The sequence below is a fragment of the Pelophylax lessonae genome, assembly GCF_965119305.1.
Source record: "Pelophylax lessonae genome assembly, chromosome: 2".
In the NCBI taxonomy this organism is placed as follows: domain Eukaryota; kingdom Metazoa; phylum Chordata; class Amphibia; order Anura; family Ranidae; genus Pelophylax; species Pelophylax lessonae.
The window spans coordinates 643,688,976-643,709,820 of NC_138769.1; the positions used below are offsets into that span (position 1 = coordinate 643,688,976).

The following is a 20,845-nucleotide window of genomic DNA, read 5'->3' on the forward strand; positions in this document are numbered from 1 at the left end:
AAGAGGTAGGGTTCAGAACATAAAAGGTGAAATAAAGATAGTTTAAAATACCAAGAGAAAGTGAAGATCATACTGCAAATATTTTAACAAGTATCAAATGCTGGCTTTTGACTTCTTGTAGCCAATTTTTTTTTCTTCTTTTCTGAGGAAAAGTTATTTACAGCATCAAGTTAGGAATGTATTAAATGCTTACTTGTCTATTAAAGGACCACTATCTGGAAAAAAATGTATGTTCTGTAACTGGTTAAAACGTAGAAGCGGTAAATCATAAATTCTGTTCTTTTATTTCACATGCATTGCTTTCACTCCTAATTGCTTGCAATACTGTCCAGGAAAAGTGACAGGGGTTAAGCCAAATAATACACTTTCAGAGGTGCTTAAGCAGTTCTAGTATTTGCAGTAACCATTAGGAAAAAAAAAAGCTTTTCAACCATGTGAATTATTTTTCAGCACCGTTCCGACCCATGTCCCTTCCATTTTACGTGTCATTTTTCCCATGTAAATATAGAGAAATATATGAACATGTGATTGTGAAATAATAAAGACATTCATACACAAAATACTATTGTTACAAATGTTAACCACATACAGCTATAATGGAATCAGAAAATGTTGCGCTAATATCCACATGTATAAAAAGTGTTATGACAAATTAAATATACAAGGAAAATCCAATGAACACCAACAACCACAAAAACGATGATAAAAGTGTAGTCCTAAGGTGATTAATAAACAGGTGAGGATATTAGTCATATCGCTAAATTAAGGATGTGCTTTTGATCAAATCTTCCACCCAGTGACACCATGCAAGGCTTACCAGAAAAAATAATTACCATCTATTACAGATAGGTCAAATAAGGCATAGGGTGTGTGGCATCTTAAACCTCTTCATATAGGTTGTCATAAATATGGATATGGTTTCTGGTCATCTCAAGCAAATACAGTGGGGGAAAAACGATTTAAACCCCTGCAGACTTTGTAAGTTTGCCCACTTGCAAAGAAATAAAGGGTCTATAATTTTTTTTATTATAGGTACATTTTAAATGATAGAGACAGAATATCAAACAGAAATCCAGAGAAAACACATAAAACAAATTCTATAAATTAAGTTGCAGTTCAGTGAGTAAAATAAGTATTTGATCCCCAAGCAATGCAGACTAGCTGAAGGCCGCTATCAAAGCAACCTGGGCTTCTAGAACACCTCAGCAGTGCCACAAGCTAATCAACTCCATACCACAGCTGCTATCAAAACTGCCCTAAAGCATCATGTTTCTACGTGTCCCAGATGACGTCAGATATGACGAATTGCATAGGGAGAAGCCTGCTGTGATGTCACTGCGTTGTGGCCAGAAAGCCAATTAAATTGTTCCTGTTGGAGTTTTTACTTAGGCAAGCACTGTTTTAATTTGGGACATGTGTGCGCAATAGGAATGTTTTGCTCAGTTTACACTATGAGTTGTTTCCTCTTTTATCCCTAACATATATTCTTTGAACAGATTTTCAAATGAGGTTGACTTTTATGTATATGCTTGAGATGATCAGAAATCCATATTGTTTCTTAATGGGTTTATGTGAAATTTCCATTAACAGCTGTACTGTTTTCTTTGTATAATATTGTTGTCACTATTACAGAGGTTGCTGCTGTTTTGTCTTTATCTTTTTTCCTTTTTTTCTGCCCTTTGATTATTAGTACAGCTACCAGAATTGTTCTTATCCCGTTTTGCACATAGCAGCGCAAGTATTCACACTTATGATGTCATACGCCTATGCCTTATTTGACCTATCTGTAATAGATGGTCATTTTTTTTTCTGTAAACCTTGCATGGTGTCACCGGGTGGAGGATTTGATCAATGGCACACCCTTTATTTGATCTCCTGGAACTTGGCCCGTTTCTTCTGCACCTCCGCCGAGAAGTCCGGATAGATAGACACCCGAACCCCATTATACTTGAGTACAGCCTTTTCCCTAGCCAGCCGCAGGGCTTTTTCACGGTCTCAGTATGCAACAAACGTGCCAGCACAGGGCGCATTGCCAGAAATTGCCTGTGTGGGAGTGCGATGAACCTGCTCCACAGCAAATAAAGGGGAAAAGGCTTCCCTGCCAAAGGTCTCCAGGAGCCAGTTCTCAATGAACTCCGTTGGGTCCCTACCCTCCACCTTCTCAGGAAGCCCCACAATTCTCATATTGTTGCGTCTGAGGCGGTTTTCAATGTCATCAGTTTTGTCCTGAATGGCCCTGGCAAGGGATGTGGTCGCACGGGCCTCAGTAATAATAGAGGGCAGCCTATCGTCCACCTCACTGATGCGCCCCTCAACTGCTGTAGTGCGTTCCCGCATTTTTTTTAAAGGTCATGGCGCAACAGGGAAACCTCCTCAGTGAGCCCCCCCAGCCGCACGTTCACTGTGTTGACCGAGGCTGTGCATTGCTGCACCGCTGCCAGTATCTGGCCCAGGGTGGGCTGGGGGTCCCCCTCCAACATGTACCCTTCAACCCCCAGGTCCATGCCGTCAGGGGGTGCAGTAGTAGCAGGGTCAGCATCCAGGCCTGCTTCCAGTTGCGGCACTGCAGAGCTTCCATCCTCCCCTCCATTATGGGCACAGGTCACCTGGGCATACGTGAGCTTCTGTGCATAATACAGCATATCTTTGGTGCCCTCCTTGTGGGCCTTGTCTGTCTTACCACCCTGGTCCTTCCCCTTGTCGGAGGTGCGCGGCGTCCCCTTCAGCGTGGCGGCCGTGGCGCCATGTTGGGCCTCCTGGACTGCACCGTCTTCCCGGCTTTTCCAGGTCATCATGGCTCAGATCGGTGTGCGGATCGTATCGGGCTTATCCCCGGGAGGTAAGGAAAAGAGCTGCGGCAGGTATCGGCGGGTCAGTAACTGGAGGAAGGATCAGTTACTGGGTAACTCGGCCACGCCCCCCCAGCACACCCTTTATTTAGCAATTTAAGTCACATACTCACCTGTTTATTGATTACCTTTGGACTGCACTTTCATCATCGTTTTTGTTGTTGGTGTTCATGGGACTTTCTTTGTATATTTAATTTGTCATTGTCACTTTTTTACATGTGGATATTAGCGCAACATTTTCTAATTCCATTTTTGTACCATGTACGGTATATACCGCTTAGTATGTTGCAGCTTTGTTCCTATATGTAGTATTTTATACCAATAGCACAGTTTACACCTTTCCTTTTATATACATACAGTTATAGGAATACTATATTGTTTTGCAATGGTGGTCATTTAGTTGTAGAATATCTAAAAATGAGAAGTTTACATTTCCAAATCTTCAATTTTTTGTTAGAGGAGTACGGTTTAAAATCGAATTGAATAAAAATTGAATTTAGTAATGAATACTTTATTATTCCGTAGGAATGGCAAAACTCGATTCAGAAGAACGCAGGATTGGCATTTATTGAACTCATCAATGAAGGAAGGCAAGTCCCTTTTCCATCTTGCTCCTAAACAGAAAGTCTGTATTTGTTTGTTTTGCTGCTTAGTTAAAACATTCTTGAACAATGCTAACAGCATGTTTTCAGTTTTAGTTCCTTGGTTTCCACAACAGAACTGTACACATTGTATACAAAGCCATAGAAGGTTTCTACATCGGCACCATTTTAGCCCTGTAGGGTTGCTTCACACTGAGAATCTGGGGAAACCAATCTGCAGATCCATCTGCTGTTCCATCTGCTTTGGTCAGCGTAGCTCTACTTGCCACACTCATATATCAGTGTAATCAGGAATGCATGAAGTTGAAAGACTTGGTGCTGTCCAAGGTGCTACTTCATTCTACGAGTATTAGCTCAGTATTAGGTCAACAGAACAATTTTAGGCACAAAAAATTCCAAGCATCATTAAATTGCTGTACACCTCAACTATTCCACAAGGTTTGGTTGTTTAATGCACTATTTAGTGCTTAGCTGCATTTATTGTGCAAATTGTAAGTAGTTAAGAAACCTTTGGCACAATTATGTTTTTTCTATAAGGGGTATACAGTTTGTTAAATAGCATGTGTAAACAGTACAGTTGAACTGTTATACTGTACTTAATTTTTATTAAACTTCCTATTGTCACTATGTTAGGTTCTGTTCCCAGAATGTACTTAATTTATAGCAGAGTCCCAGGATCTAGTGAAAACACATAACTGAAATATCTTTAAATGCATAGTAAGGAGAAGTGTAACCTCTAGATAGACCCCTGGGAGGAGGAAGTATCCCCTTGCTTGGCACCTGCAATGCGGGAATCTATCTAGAGGGGACCCAGATGCCTTAGATGCTTTAGTTTGATACCTTATTATGACTTAATTTATACATACATCCCCCCCCCCTTCTTTTTTTTTCCCTTTAATTCATCTTAGACAGAATCTGAAAAAAAAGGATGCGTGAAACAATACTTTAGGTGTATTTGCAGAATTGGCAAGACACTGTACTTGAACGAAACATGTAATATAGTCATTATTTTTTTCTTCTAAAGTTAAGAAACAGGGATGAGTTGTCCGTCTAAAAAATACTAGAAATAAAGTCAGAATCTGACAGTCTGAGGTTTCCTCTAGTTTCTTCAAAGCAAGCCCCACTGTGACCAATGCTATGTCTTCTATTTAATGGTACAAATAGTGAAATTAGAGAGTGAGAGCATTTTGTATTAAGTTTAAGGCCTCAAGGCATGCTCACTAGTATGCTTCACAAAAGCCTTCTGGTAATTGTGATAGGAATCTGAAGAGCATAAATTGTTATAAATATTTATTCTACTTGGCTACTGCTCCTGTGAATGCAGTTCATCAATCATAGCAGGGGGATGTAATTGTGCAGTTGTCAACAATTAACAGGACATAAACAGTTGATAAATGGGTGGGTAAATTAAAGTGTTTCAAAGGACAGCCTGAAATTATAAACTAGATAGTTCCAAATATTACAACAAAAGGATCGCTATAATTAAAACAAAGCAAGGTTAATGAGATGTAAAATTGCATATAATGTCTGTAATATGATCATTGGATTCCAAATTGCAAGGCCTGATTTTACAGACAAAAGGTGTTCCAAGCATTTACAAATCTAACTTATTGAGAGCAAATGGAGTGTGGGAATATTAGACTGCTGAAATTAATCTCCTCTGATTGAATTCGATTTTTTTTTTTAATGTAGTATTAGAATACTAGAAAGTAAAAATATGCTGATTCATAATAAGCAGGAAATGAAATATAATAAAATGTGCTATCCTAGGAATTACATATATGACATAGAATACCTTCAATAATAAAAAAATAATTGTAATGTATAGACAGACAGACGGACGGACGGAGTAGACAGCGCCTGTCACTCTACACGGCTTGCACTGCAAGCGGCCGTGTTCGTTATTACGGTGAACCATTTGCTTCATTTTCACGGACTTGATGTAAGTGCAACTTTTAATTAATAAAAGCCATTGTTACGAAGGTAATGCACTATAAGTCCCCTTTCTTTCCATACACGTTCTTCATTAGCATGGAGCCTATTATCTGCCTTGCCACTGATGCCGATTTTGGAATCTGATTAGAAGGGGACTTTCTTTGGAAAGTTTGGTCATTTCATGCTTTTAACCCGCAGCCATTTTTGTAAGCGACCATTACTTCACTTTACTATAGAAAGGATTTGGGAGCACCTGGAGCAGTTCATTCTCATCAACCCACTCTGTGTCACGGGCAGCCTTTTTCTTTTTAACATAAGGGATTGGACTTTTTCTTTCTTATATGTTTCTTAACAGCATTTTTCTTTAACACCTTGACAGATTGTATTGTAGTGTTCAATCACATATCAATTTTGTGTATATGTATTTTTATGTATATATTCGACATCTTTATTGCTTTTTTATTTTTATACATTACAATTATTTTTTTTTATTATTGAAGGTATGCTATGTCATATATGTATTCCTAGGATAGCGCATTTTATTACTATTTCCACATTATTCTCTATTATTCAGGATTATTAAGTGCAGCAATCCACGTCACATCAGTGCATCTTTAACACAATTTTTCTCCAGGAAATGAAAAATAGTTGATCTTTTTTGGAAAAAGTGAAGTCTTTAAAAGTTGCATGTTGTAGAAAATTATTGCCAAAAAATGCTTCATTTTATTTGAATTGTGCTCTTATTCCTTAGATGTGTTTTGTTCTCGACAACAAAGAACCTTGTACTAGACTACAATGAACCTTTGTATTTTAGTACATTCGTTTGAAGAGTTAAAATTTTGAACTGTTATACAGCTGATTGCATATGTGTGTGTGTGTGTGTATATATAGATAAAATAAGTATTGCTCATGTCCCCATTTTTCTAGGTCAATATATTTCTAAAGGTGCTATTGAAATGAAATTTTCACCACGTTGGTAACAACCTATGCAATTCACACATACAAAGAAACCAAACAAATAAGTTCAGAAATGAAGTTATGTGTAATAAAAATGGAATGACACAGGGAAAAATTATTGAACGTGCTAACTTATATTTATTTAATACTTCTTACAAAATCCTTTGCTAGTCTCATGCGTTGCCCAGATGTGATTTTGGCCCATTCTTCCACACAGTCTTCAAATCTTGAAGGTTCCGTGGGCTTCTTCTATGAACTCTGATCTTTAGTTCTTTCCATAGGTTGTCTATTGGATTCATGTCAGGTGATTAGCTGGGACAGTCTAACAGCTTTGAAAACAGTTAGGAGTTTCCTTGGCTTTGTGTTTGGGATCATTGTCTTGCTGAAATGTCCACCCTTGTTTCATCCTTATTATCCTGGTAGATGGCAGCAGGTTTTTTTCATCAAGAATGTCTTGGTACAAGTTTCCATTTATCTTTCCCTCAATTATATGAAGTTTGCCAGTACCTTATGCTGAAAAACAGCCCTGCACCATGAGGTTTCCACCTCCAAAGTTCACTTCAGTGTTTTTGGGGTGATGTGCAGTGCCATTTGACCTCCAAACATGGTGTGTATTATGGCATCCAAAGAATTCAATTTTGGTCTCCTCGGATCAGACTATATTCTCCCAGTATTTCACAGGCTTGTCTAAATGTTGTGCAGCAAACATTAAAGAAGCTTAAACATGCTTTCTCTTACGTCCTCCGACAGTCGCCGCCTCTCCATATTCGTCACTATGGGTAATTGACCTTTTCTCCGTAGGAGTAGCTAGGCAACAGAATATGTCAATATTAAAAGCTTTTAGCATATCCCACCCCCAGGGGGTGGTCCCCTCAGTCAATACCCTCCTGCTTCCTGTATCCATACCTCAGTTTCATTGTCTAGCTTTCAGGAGTTAGCAGGCTGTTTCTGTGCTGGGGCTTTTTGCCTCAGCCTTTATCTTCTTTTTGATTTTATTTGAGTGTTTTTTTCTCTATCTTTACTTAGCTGTTTGTTTCTTCAGCTTTAATTAGTTCTTCTGATGAAGAGGATCGTGCGGGCTGGGTCTCGGGCTGGCCCCCCTGGTTGCAGGTTGTGGGTCAGTGGCTTCCCAGCCTGCCATCGAGCGTTCAGTCAGGTTTTTCCCCTGGCATGTGTGAACGACCCATCCATGTTCGCTGCAGGGTTGCTGCGGTGAGGTGGCTACCTCACTGGACGCCATGCGGTTTCGCACCGCAGTTTTGTTGCGTCCTGGCTGCGACTCTCCCTGTCCTCTGTGCAGCGGCTTGATCGCTTGGGCGGGCTCCCCACGCCATTCAGAAGGTAAGTGTATCTGTGTGGGGACCTGTCTGTTTAGTGGGTGTCAGTCTGGGACTGTGTAACCCATTTTGGCGGCGATCGCTCCAGCCTCATGTCAGTACTGCATGTTCTCTGCCTTTACTTCCTCCCCGGCGGCCATTTTTTTGTAGCCTTCCATAGGCTTTATAGGAGCGGCTGTTATTGCATCACTTCCTTTTCCCTGGGCACACCGATCGAGGCAGCAGCAGCAGTGATCTCTCCAGGTTTTACCTTATCCTATTCCTGTATTCATTGCCTGAAGTTTGTGCCTTTCCCTGTGGGGGTCGGCGTGTGCGGTGTGTGTGTGCGGTGGGGTGCGCTCGCCGCGCTTTTAAAGGGGCAGTTACCCTTTTTTTCTCCTACAAACTTTTGGGGGCATGGATTCTCAGGAAAGCAAATTTCCTCCCTCTTTAATGGGAGGCCAAGGGGCTGCTGCTGTTCCCCCTGAGGGGGGCGATTTGGCTACCATTGTGGCTAACCTGGCTGCTCAGGTACAGATGCTTGTGGCTGCTCAATCCACAAAACGGCCCAGAGTTTCAATCTCCTCTGATTCAGAGGGCGATGGTGATGGGGCTGCTATGGCTGGGGTTCCCTTATCGGGGTCCCGTTCGTCCCTGGACTTTGCAGGGTCGGAAGGGGAGGCAGAGGTTGAAGGGGTTGATGATTCCCCCCCTGGCTCGTCTGAGGAGCTTGCAATCATGGATGAATTGGTTGCTTCTATCAAACAAACGCTGCATTTACAGGATGAACTGTGTCCGCCAGCCGTTCTGGCTTCTTATGAGACGCAGCGGAGACGCAAAACATCGCAGGTTTTCCCTTGCACTGAGGATTTTCAGCGCGCTGTTAGTGAACAATGGCGCAATCTAAAAAAGCCTTTTGCTGTGCCAAGTAGGTTCAAGCTGCGTTATCCTTTCACGCCCGCCACTGATGAACGCTGGTGTGTACCACCTCCGGTGGATCACGCGTGGCGGTTTTGAATAAATCCACTGCGATTCCGGCAGAGGATACCTCGGTGTTCCGGGACCCTACGGACAGGAGACTGGAGTCTCTTGCCCGCCATACTTACTCGGTTACTGGTTCCATGCTAAAAGCTATTTCTCTTACGTCCTCCGACAGTCGCCGCCTCTCCATATTCGTCACAATGGGGTAATTGACCTTTGCTCCGTAGGAGTAGCTAGGCAACAGAATATGTCAATATTAAAGCTTTTAGCATATCCCACCCCCAGGGGATGGTCCCCTCAGTCAATACCCTCCTGCTTCCTGTTCCATACCTCAGTTTCATTGTCTAGCTTTCAGGAGTTAGCTGGCTGTTTCTGTGCTGGGGCATTTTGTCTCAGCCTTTATCTTCTTTTTGATTTTATTTGAGTTTTTTTCTCTCTCTTAGCTGTTACTTTTGTCAGCATTAGTTAGTTCTTCTGATGAAGAGGATCGTGCGGGCTGGGTCTTGGGCTGGCCCCCCTGGTCGCAGGTTGTGGGCCAGTGGCTTCCCAGCCTGCCATCGAGCGTTCAGTCAGGTATTTTTCCTGGCATTGGTGAACGACCCATCCCTGTTCGCTGCAGGGATGCTGTGGTGAGGTGGCTACCTCACTGGACGCCATGCGGTTTCGTACCGCTGTGCTGCTGCGTCCTGGCTGCGACTCTCCCTGTCCCATGTGCAGTGGCTTGATCGCTTGTGCAGGTTCCCCACGCCATTCAGAAGGTAAGTGTACTCTGTGTGGGGACCTGTCTGTTTAGTGGGTGTCAGTCTGGGACTGTGTAACCCTGCATGTCTATTCACACTATGAGGCTCCCTGTCTGGATGCTGCTGTGGGCTGCAAGGAGGGGGGCTGTGATACACTGTTCTGTGTTACTAACTGTGTGATTTCTCTGTGTGACATGCTATATGTTGTGGGGCATGCTGTGGTACATGTTTTGTGCAACATGCGGCGGCCGCTACTGCGGCCCGCCATTTTATTGATAACTGCAGGCATATGAGGGCTTCTTCTATATGCTGGGAGCGGCGTTTTGGCGCCAAGCGCCGCCATTTTGGCGGCGATCGCTCCGGCCTCATGTAGCACTGCATTTACCTCCTCCCCCGGCGGCCATTTTTTTGTAGCCTTCCGTAGGCTTTATAAGAGCGGCTTCTGTTGCATCACTTCCTTTTCCCTGGGCACACCGATCGATACAGCAGCAGCAGTGATCTCTCCAGGTTTTTATCCTCTTTAGTCCTGTGTTCCTTGCCTGAGTTTGTAGTTTTCCCTGTGGGGGTCGACTTGTGCTGGTGTGTGTGAGCGGTGGGTTGCGCTCGCCGTGCTTTTAAAGGGACAGTTACCCTTTTTTCTCCTGCACATTTCTGGGGGCATGGATTCTCAGGAAAGCAAATTTCCTCCCGCTTTACTGGGAGGCCAAGGGGCTGCTGCTGTTTCCCCTGAGGGGGGCGATTTGGCCACAGTTGTGGCTAACCTGGCTGCTCAGGTGCAGATGCTTGTGGCTGCTCACTCCACTAAACGGCCCAGAGTTTCAATTTCCTCTGATTCATAGGGCGAAGGTGATGGGGCTGCTATGGCTGGGGTCCCCTTATCGGGGTCCCGTTCGTCCCTGGACTTTGCAGGGTCGGAGGGGGATGCAGAGGTTGAGGGGGTTGACGATTCTCCCCCTGGCTCATCCAAAGAGCTTGCAATCATGGAGGAATTGGTTGCTTCTATCAAACAAACGTTGCATTTACAGGATGAACCGTGTCCGCCTGCCGTTCTGGCTTCTTATGGGACACAGCGGAGATGCAAAACATCGCAGGTTTTTCCTTGCACTGAAGATTTTCAGCGCGCTGTTAGTGAACAATGGCGCAATCTAAAAAAGCCTTTTGCTGTACCAAGTAGGTTCAAGCTGCGTTATCCCTTCACGCCCGCCACTGATGAACGCTGGTGTGTTCCACCTCCGGTGGATCACGCGGTGGCGGTTTTGAATAAATCCACTGCGATTCCGGCAGAGGATACCCCGGTGTTCCGGGAACCTACGGACAGGAGACTGGAGTCTCTTGCCCGTCATACTTACTCGGTTACCGGTTCCATGCTGAAAGCTATTTTTGCTTCCCTTATGGCAGCTCAAGCTGTTGCGGATTGGACGCAAGTGCTCAGGCGCGTCCTGGTGGCTGATTCCGCCCCGCCGACGACATTGGCAATGGTGGATCAGATCCATCAGGGTGTCATGTATTTGTGTGATGCGGAATTTGATGTAATTCCTTTGGCTGCACGTGTGCACAGCGTGGCGGTGTTGACACGCCGTTTGATTCGGCTGAAATGTTGGTCTGTGGACCAATCTTCTCGCAAGACTTTGGCTAATTTGCCCTATACGGGATCTCGCCTTTTTGGCGACTCGCTGGATACGCTGATTAAGGGGATCTCTGGGGGTAAGAGCACGCTCTTGCCCCAATCTCACAAGGCTAAGGGCGCTCAAGGTAAGAAGCATGCTTCGTTTAGGCCCCCTCAGGGGTCCTTTCGTGCCTTTCGGTCGCACTATAAGGGCAAGCCCTTCAAGGGTCAGGGCTCCCAAAAGAAACCGTGGGCAGGTAAGCAGAAGTCCGGCCAGTCCGGGTCCGCTGCCCATAACAACGCGGCCTGAAGGGACGCCCTCACCCAGTTCTGGGGTGGGGGGACGTTTGCTCGGTTTTCTTCAACCCTGGCTGGCCCGCGTTCGGGACAGGTGGGTTCAGGAGATCGTTCGGTCCGGGTACAAGATCGAGTTCCTATCTCGGCCGGCGAACAGGTTTTTTCCCTCAAACCTTCTACTGTCTCCGGAGCCTTTGCGGGATCTGCACCTGGCGGTGCAGGACCTGCGGGCTCAGGGAGTGGTGGTTCCGGTGCCTCATCGGGACAGATTTCGGGGGTTTTATTCAAATCTGTTCACTGTGCCCAGAAAGGAGGGCAAGGTACATCCAATTCTGGACTTGAAAGCTCTGAACCGCTTTGTGCGGGTTCGCAAGTTCCGCATGGAATCCCTGCGCTCGGTGGTGGCTGCTCTAGTTCCGGGAGAATTCAAGGCATCCATCGACTTGAAGGATGCGTATCTTCACATCCCCATTTTCGAGGGTCACCAGAGATACCTTCGATTCGCCATTGCGGAGGATCATTATCAGTTCGTGGCGTTACCCTTCGGTCTCGCTTCGGCTCCGCGGGTTTTTACCAAGGTGCTTGCACCGGTTCTGGCCTTACTGAGAGCCCAGGGTATCTCAATCCTGGGGTATCTGGACGACATTCTGGTTCGGTCTGCGACCAGTCAGGGTCTGGTGAAGGATCTGTCCGTCACGATGCAGACTCTGCAGGAGTTTGGTTGGGCGATAAACTTCCCAAAATCGACGCTAAGCCCGTCGGTTCGTCTTCCCTATCTGGGTAGGATTCTGGATTCGGTTCAGGCGAAAGTCTTCCTACCGGAAGACAAGCTCAAAACGCTTCAGGACGAAGTCAGGTCCCTTCGGGACGTTCCGTGCTCATCCCTCCGGACGGGCATGCGGTGTCTAGGTTTGATGGTCTCGGCTTTCGAGGCGATTCCCTTTGCCCAGTTTCACACGAGGGGTCTCCAGGCGGAGATCCTGTCCAGGTGGGACGGGCGACCACAATCTCTGGATCTTCGCACCAGAAGGGATCTTCTGTGGTGGCTCCAGTCCCCGGCGGTGTCGGTAGGCAAGTCTTTTCGCCCGCTTTCATGGACGGTGATCACCACGGATGCCAGCCTGTCGGGCTGGGGTGGTGTTCTGGGTGTTCTGTCCGCCCAGGGTACTTGGTCGGGGGGGAATCCTCCATTCCGATCAACAATCTGGAATTGCAGGCGATAGATCTCTGCCTTCGACGTTGGACGGACAAGCTTCAGGGCCGTCCGGTTCGGGTGCAGACGGACAATGCCACAGCGGTGACCTACATCAACCACCAAGGGGCACCAGGAGTGCCCGAGCGGCTCGGGAAGTGGCCGATATTCTGTCCTGGGCCGAGACGCACGTCCCGGCGATCACGGCGGTTCACATTCCGGGGGTGGAGAACTGGCAAGCGGATTATCTGAGTCGCCAGTCTCTGGACCAGGGGGAATGGTCCCTTCACCCGGATGTCTTCCAGATGTTGTGCGCGAAGTGCGGTCTCCCAGATGTGGACCTGTTCGCGTCTCGTCTGAACATCAAGGTGGAAAGGTTCGTGGCAAGGACGCGCGATCCTCGGGCAGACGCATCAGACGCGTTAGTGGCTCCGTGGCATCAGTATCGACTGATGTATGCATTCCCACCGATTCAATTGCTATCCCGGTTCCTTCGCAGGTTGTCCTCGGAACCACTCACGGTGATTCTGGTGGCGCCGGACTGGCCCCGCCGGTCTTGGTACGCAGACCTCGTGAATCTGGCGGTCGACGCTCCATGGCGTCTGCCTCTTCGAGAAGATCTTCTATCTCAAGGACCGATATTCCATCCTGCTTTACAGTCGCTGGCTTTGACGGCCTGGCTGTTGAAACCGAGGTCCTGAAGGATAGGGGTCTCTCCCCGGAGGTCATTCATACTTTGATCAACGCTAGAAAGGCCTCTTCGGGGAAGATTTACTACCGCACTTGGAAGGCCTATTTTGCCTGGTGTGCGTCCAGGGGGTTTCCCCCCCGCTCATACTCGGTGTCTAGGGTGTTGTCTTTCCTTCAAACGGGTGTGGACCAGCGTTTGGCGTTGGCCACGATTAAGGGTCAGATTTCTACACTGGCCGTTCTCTTTCAACGCCCTGTGGCGTTTAATTCTCTGGTTGGCACTTTTGTTCAATGGGTGCGACACCTGGTCCCTCCTCGGAGGGAGCCTTTGCCTCCATGGGACTTGAACCTTGTTCTGTCCGTGTTACAACATGCTCCCTTTGAAAAGATCAGGGAGATCTCTTTGCCTCTGTTGTCTAAGAATGTCGCCTTTTTGGTGGCGATCACTTCGGCTCGCAGGGTGTCTGAACTGGCAGCTTTGTCCTGCAGGTCTCCGTATCTGGTGCCACACTTGGTTAAGGTGGTCTTGCGACCTAATCCTTCTTTTCTTCCGAAAAGGATCTCGGAATTTCACCTCAATGAGGACATTGTCTTGCCTTCACTTTGCGCGAAGCCTAAGCATCTGAAGGAGGTGGCCTTACATTCCTTGGATGTTGTTCGGGCGATCGGGGTTTACCTGTCAGCGACTAAATCTTTTCGCAAGACGGATTCTCTCTTTGTCCTTCCTGAGGGACCTCGGAAGGGCTTGGTGGCGTCGCCTTCTACCATCGCCAAATGGATCAGACAGACTATTGAGCAGGCATATGCTTTGAAGGGAAAAGTTCCCCCTATGCCTGTGAAGGCGCACTCTACCAGATCTCTGAGTACGTCTTGGGCCTGTCATCATCGGGCTTCTGTGGCCCAGGTGTGTAAGGCGGCAACTTGGTCGTCCGTTCACACCTTCTCAAAGTTCTACAAAGTGGATGTTCAGGCATCGGCAGATGCTTCCTTTGGCCGCAAGGTTCTTAGTGCGGCAGTACCTTAGGGTCCCTTGTTTTTTTGGGCCCTTGGCTGTTTGGGATGTTTTTATCCCTAGGTTATTTGTTTTTCCTGGGTTGTTGCTCCTGTTGAGCAAAGTTTTCTTTCATGCTGCCCAGCTGGTTTCCTTCCTTTTGGTAAGGTTCCTTTCTCTGATGTGGGTCCTGCGTTGCCTTAGGCGCGGCTGCGTTTCCCACCCCTCATGTATGCACTGCTTTGGGACGTCCCCATAGTGACGAATATGGAGAGGCGGCGACTGTCGGAGGACGTAAGAGAAACGGAATTTTTGTAAAATCTTACCTGTAAAATTCCTTTCTCTGAGTCCTCCGACAGTCGCCGCCCCCGCCCCTCTTTTGGGGTTTGTTTATGTACTCTACTGCTATTCTACTGAAACTGAGGTATGGATACAGGAAGCAGGAGGGTATTGACTGAGGGGACCACCCCCTGGGGGTGGGATATGCTAAAAGCTTTTAATATTGACATATTCTGTTGCTTAGCTACTCCTACGGAGCAAAGGTCAATTACCCATAGTGACGAATATGGAGAGGCGGCGACTGTCGGAGGACTCAGAGAAAGGAATTTTACAGGTAAGATTTTACAAAAATTCCGTTTTTTGTTCAGCAATGGAGTCTTGTGTGTTGAGCGTACAAACAGGCCATGGCAGTTGAGTCCATTACTTATTGTTTTCTTTGAAACAAATTCTACCTGCTAATTACAGGTCTTTCTGAAGCTCTTTACAAGTGGTCCTTGACTCTTGGACAACTCTTCTGATAATTATTTTCACTCCTCTGGCATAAATCTTGAGAGGAGCACCTGGTCATGGCTGGTTTGTGGTAAAATTATGTTCTTTCCATTGCCAGATTATGACCCCAATAGTACTCATGGGACCATTCAGAAGTTTAGAAATCATTTTGTTGCAACAATAAGGTTGTGATGCTGTTGAGAGAGCTCTTTGCTTTTACTCATCATGAGATGTTTCTTGTGTGACACCTTGGTAATAAGACACCTTTTTATAGGCCATCAGTTGAGACTGAACCAGCTGATATTAATTTGCACTGACAAGGGGCAGGATTGCTTTCTAATTACTGATAGATTTCAGCTAGTGTCTTGGCTTTCCGTGCCTTTTTCCACCTCCCTTTCTTCATGTGTTCAATACTTTTTCCCTGCGACATTCCATTTTATTAAACATAACTTCATTTCTGAACTTATTTGTTTTGGTTTCTTTGTATGTATGGATTGCATGGGCTGTTACCAACATGTGGTGAACATTTCATATCAATAGCACCTTTTAGAAATATATTTTCTTAGAAAAATGGTGACGTCCTCAATACTTATTTTACCCGCTGTATATGTATTATGTTTGTTATGCATCTGCAATCAACCATTTTAGGTGAGGTAGAGTCTGTCAACAAATTAATTTTCTAGTATACAAATTCAGCAATGTGTAGAAAAAAAAAAGACATTTACAGGTAAAAAATTGCTCCGAATTTGGGCAAAAGAAAGACACTTTTATATTTTAAACACATTGAATTTCATAAGCTGTTATATCACTCTTATGTTTTCAAATGTTCTCTTAAAGACTGTTGTGCCATGCCATGAAGGATCACATAGTACGGGTTGCTAATGAAGCAGAGTTCATCTTGAACAGACAGCGAGCAGAGGATGTACACAAACATGCTGAGTTTGAGGTAAGCAGCTTTGTTGATAAAGTCCTGACTTTCTGTTTTCAATCCATCATTGCGTCCCTTGTAACTTCATACACAGGGGCCTTATTTTCTTTTTTATTTGTATTTTAGCTAGGAGAACATGCATTTAATTCAGCTCAGGGCTTTTTAAAACGCTTTGGTTAATGTCAAACACAAGGAACTAGTTTATTATTTACTTCCTTGTCTGAAATATATGAACATTTTTGCAGCTTGGAGGAATCCGTTCATAAAAAAGAACTGTTATACTTTGCTGGTATAATGCAGAACCCAACAGATTTCTTATAAAACGCTTTAAAGCCTCTTTAAATCTTCTTGGCATCGTCAGGGCAGCTTACCTTTTTCAGATTGACCATTGTAGGTTTGTTTTAAGAATAATAGAGGTTTGAACAAATGTTACTTGGATTTACTTTTAAATTTGTTTTTATATAATGGGTAGTGTTACCACTGTTTGACCGTTTATTATAATTTTTTTTTTCTTTATGGAGATGCAGAAGTTGCTCTGTAAAAATGTGAGGATATACAGTTGTGCTCATAAGTTTACATACCCTGGCAATATTTGATTTATTGGCCATTTTTCAGAGAATATGAATGATAACTCAAAAACATTTCTTTCACTCATTGTTAGTGATTGGCTGAAGCCATTTATTATCATTCAACTGTGTTTACTCTTTTTAAATCTACAGAATCTACCCAAATGACCCTGATCAAAAGTTTACATACCCCAGTTCTTAATACCGTGTATTGCCCCCTTTAACATCAATGACAGCTTGAAGTCTTTTGTGGTATTTTTGGATGAGTCTCTTTATCTTCTCAGATGGTAAAGCTGCACATTCTTCCTGGCAAAAAGCCTCCAGTTCCTGTAAATTCTTGGGCTGTCTTGCATGAAATACACGTTTAAGATCTCCGCATAGTGGCTCAATGATATTGGGGTCAGGAGACTGAGATGGCCACTCCAGAACCTTCACTTTATTCTGCTGTAGCCATTGACGATGGTCGACTTGGCCTTGTGTTTAGGATCATTGTCATGTTGGAATTTCCAAGTACGTCCCATGCGCAGCTTCCGTGCTGATGAATGAAAACTTTCCTCCAGTATTTTTTGATAACATACTACATTCATCTTGCCATCAATTCTGACCAAATTTTCTGTGCCTTTTTAGCTCACACATCCCCAAAACATCAGCGATACACCTCCATGTTTCACAGTAGGAATGGGTGTACCTTTCATCATAGGCCTTGTTGACTCCTCTCCAAATGTAGCTTTTATAGTTGTGGCCAAAAAGCTGAATTTTGGTCTCATCACTCCAAATGACTTCGTGCCAAAAGGTTTGAGGCTTGTCTCTGTGTTGTTTGGCGTATTGTAAGCAGGATATTTTGTGGCATTTGTGTAGTAATGGCTTTCTTCTGGCGACTCGACCATGCAGCCCATCTTTCTTCAAGTGCATCCCTATTGTGCATATTGAAACAGCCACACCACATTTTTTCAGAGAGTCCTGTATTTAACCTGAAGTTATTTGTGGGTTTTTCATTGCATCCTGAACAATTTTCCTGGAAGTTGTTGCTGAAATTTTACTTGTCCTACAGAACCCCTCATTTTCCACTTCTTGATTAGACTTTTGAACACTGCTGATTGGCATTCTCAATTCCTTGGATATCTTTGTAATCCCTTTCCTGTTTTATACAGTTCAACTACCTTTTCCCGCAGATCCTTTAACAATTCTTTTGCTTTCCCCATGACTCAGAATCCAGAAACATCATCAGTGCAGCACTGGATGAAAGATGCAAGGGTCTGTCAGGAGTCCAGAAACTCATTGACCTTTTATACACACACACACACACACACACACACACACACACACACACACACACACAAATTACAAGCAAACAGATCACAGGTGAGGATGGTTACCTTTAGTAGCCATTTAAACCCCTTTGTGTCAACTTGTGTGCATGTTATCAGGCCAAGATCACCAGGGTATGTAAACTTTTGATCAGGGTCATTTGGGTAAATTCTGTTGTCATTATGATTTTAAAAAGAGTAAACACAGTTGACTGATAATAAATGCCTTCAGCCAAACATTAACCATGAGTGAGAAAAAAGCTTTTGTGTTATCATTCATATTCTCGGAAAAATGGCCAAGAAATCATAAATTCTGCCAGGGTATGTAAACTTATGAGCACAACTGTATATAGGAATTATTTAGATCTGAGAGTGTTTAGAAATGGTTTACTAGACTGATGTATTTTGTTGCTCAGTATATGCTCTGATATTATATATAAGAAATTTGTTAATGTTTTGGTAAACCCAGAACTCTGCATCCACTATATCTGGTCTAGCACAGTACACAGAATATGGAAATGCAATTATTATAGTAAATATAAACTGCTAAATACCTTTTCTCAGCAGAAGTATATAGCAGTCTTGTGACTTCTATCAGTGTCTGGCTGAGCTTTGATTAAAGCTTGTAGGAGGAGTTTTCATTCTCCCCTGACTGTCCTATAAGACTACATGACCCCTGACCCTCTTTCTGGACAGCGCCGATTGGCCATGTGCTGATCAAAAAAAAACTCTAGCAGTACACACCAAGCAGAGCATGTGCAGAGTGCCCCCAAGGCTCTGTATTATTAGCAGCTGGATTGGGGACTGCGGAAGAAGGGAAGGATCAGAGAAGACCGGATCAAACAGCCTTTCTGCACAATGCACAGGATTAACCCCATAGGTCCCACAGTAAGTATACCCAGCATGCTTTACTGCATATGCAGATTGATTTTACTGTTGTGGGTTTAGTAACATTTTAAGGAAATTGCTTATGCTAATACAGTGGTATTTGCTAATATGTCACCAGGGAGCAACTTGAAGCTCCTCGTGACTTGACTGTCATCATTGTTGTGGATAGAAGCCACTTTTAGGCAATATGCTTTTCCAGAACATTTCCTACTGCTCTAATTCCAGTACCGCTTTTGAACAATGCTTGCTGAATGCTAAAGTGTGATGAGTTTTTACTGAGAGCAGTAACATGGGCAGAAAGCATTACCTTTTTTTTTCTATATATTGCCTTATTGCAACTGTTCTTCACTGTATCATTTCCTAAGCTCCAAATGGTAGAATAAAGTGTTTTTTTCTATTTTTCTGCGTGACAACTCCAACAGAGAGCTGTTTCTATGCACTTTCATTAGGGATGGACTTTAGGAGAAGAACTGGCTCTGAGTTCCCACTTTGGCCTACTAGTTTTGTCTTGCTCTCTAACAAATAAACATAGATAGGCTAGGTGTCTCCCTGGAATGACTGGAGCTGCATCTGTTCCCCCACTGGTTTTTGTCACTCTGCCGGGCAGTGAGCACAGGGCCCACTAGAGGACGTCGGGCCCTCAGACCACCCTCATGAAGTCTGTTTCTGATTGTTTGGTCGGAGACATTTATACCAGTGGCCTACTGGAGATCATTTTGTAGGGCTCTGGCAGTGTTCATCCCATTCCTCCTTGCACAAAGGCGCATAAACCGGTTATAAATAAAATATATAAAAATATCCACGCTAGACAAAGATAAAAGCCCCTATAAAACCTCTGCAGTTCAAAAGAAAGGAAGTTCAAGCAACCAGCTAAAATGTATAAACAAAAACATCAACAGGATAAAAAAGTTCATAAGCAGCGCTTGATAAGAGGTTTCCACCGCCTTCAGTGCATATAATAGCCCACACCACCATAATGTGATATCCCAATCTCCTTACCAAAAGGAAGATAATAAGAGGCATATAGCATGTGTGTAGGCAGGGGATCTTCCAAATAACAAATCAGTCCCAAATGCAGCATTAAACGATCATCAGGGATGATGTACTCCAAACTTCTCCTCCAGCTCACAACTCCGATGTAAAACGAGAAGAACAAAGGAGATCTCATTCCATCAACATCCAAGATTTATTGCAAACATACTTACAAAAAGCAGGTAAATTACAAGCAGTAAATATGATTCAATGGTCCCGGGTCATTTGCCATGTGTGTGTCAGCGTGCCCACCTGATGCGTTTCGGCCAATCAGCCGTAGCTTGAGGTGTGTCTACGAAACCCAGACATGCCTAACATATACTGAATGATCGTAACGTCACTTCTGGCAGGAAGGGCGCTACCTCGGCAACAACAAACACAGCCCCCCTCTGCGTTCCAACTGCCGGACGTAGCAGAAACAGGGCTATGTTTAATCAACAGCTCCTCCCTCACAATGAAATGACAGGAAGAAAGCATATATAAAGGGCTAGTAATCCATCTCAAGGAATACTCTGCATAGCCCCACAAAACAACAATTAAAACACTTATATACAAATATAATCAATTAAAAGGCATTTTAAAATACATTGCATCATACAAACATGCGATTGTAAACTAAACATAGTTAATAATGATAAAATGAATATACTGTCATCTAGTGGCCGCTTTAGGAAATCACTGCTTACATAAAGACAATACAATCATTATTAAACCATACTAGCGTATATGCAAATATAAAAAAAATAAAAAAGAGAGAGAAATTAATTGAAAGTCCCTAAGAAAAGGGGGGGGGGGGAGAACTACCACCCCTCTAAACAGTACTAAACCACCCCCAAGAAGAGGGACCTTAACAAGGATGAATCTAACTATTGTTAATGAAGCAATTAATATCCCAATCTATGTTGAGATTGTGAGGCGTATTACATTATAAATCATATATCCAATGAGTCTTCAGTCGCGACCCCTCTCTTCTAACATAATGTTATATACATGATGATATATAATATATATGATTTACAGTGTTATACACCTCACGGTCTTAAGATAGATTGGGATGTTACTTGTGTCATTAACAATAGTTAGATCCATCCTTGTTAAGGTCCCTCTCTCTTCTTGGGGGTGGTTAAGTACTGTTTAGAGTGGTGGTAGTTCCCGCCCCCCCCCCCCCCCACACACCATTTTCTTAGGGACTTTCATTTA

General features: G+C 44.2%; 1 protein-coding gene across 5 annotated transcripts in view; it reads left to right on the forward strand.

Annotated features, from left to right (window-relative positions):
* Nucleotides 1-20,845, forward strand: part of NBEA (neurobeachin) — a 1,052,497-nt gene that overhangs the window by 655,748 nt on the left and 375,904 nt on the right. For all 5 annotated transcript variants that reach the window (XM_082246613.1, XM_082246612.1, XM_082246614.1 and 2 more), the window contains 2 exons: nucleotides 3,375-3,439; nucleotides 15,762-15,870. In XM_082246613.1, the coding sequence (XP_082102739.1) occupies nucleotides 3,375-3,439; nucleotides 15,762-15,870 (174 nt within the window). The remainder of the gene's footprint in view (nucleotides 1-3,374; nucleotides 3,440-15,761; nucleotides 15,871-20,845) is intronic.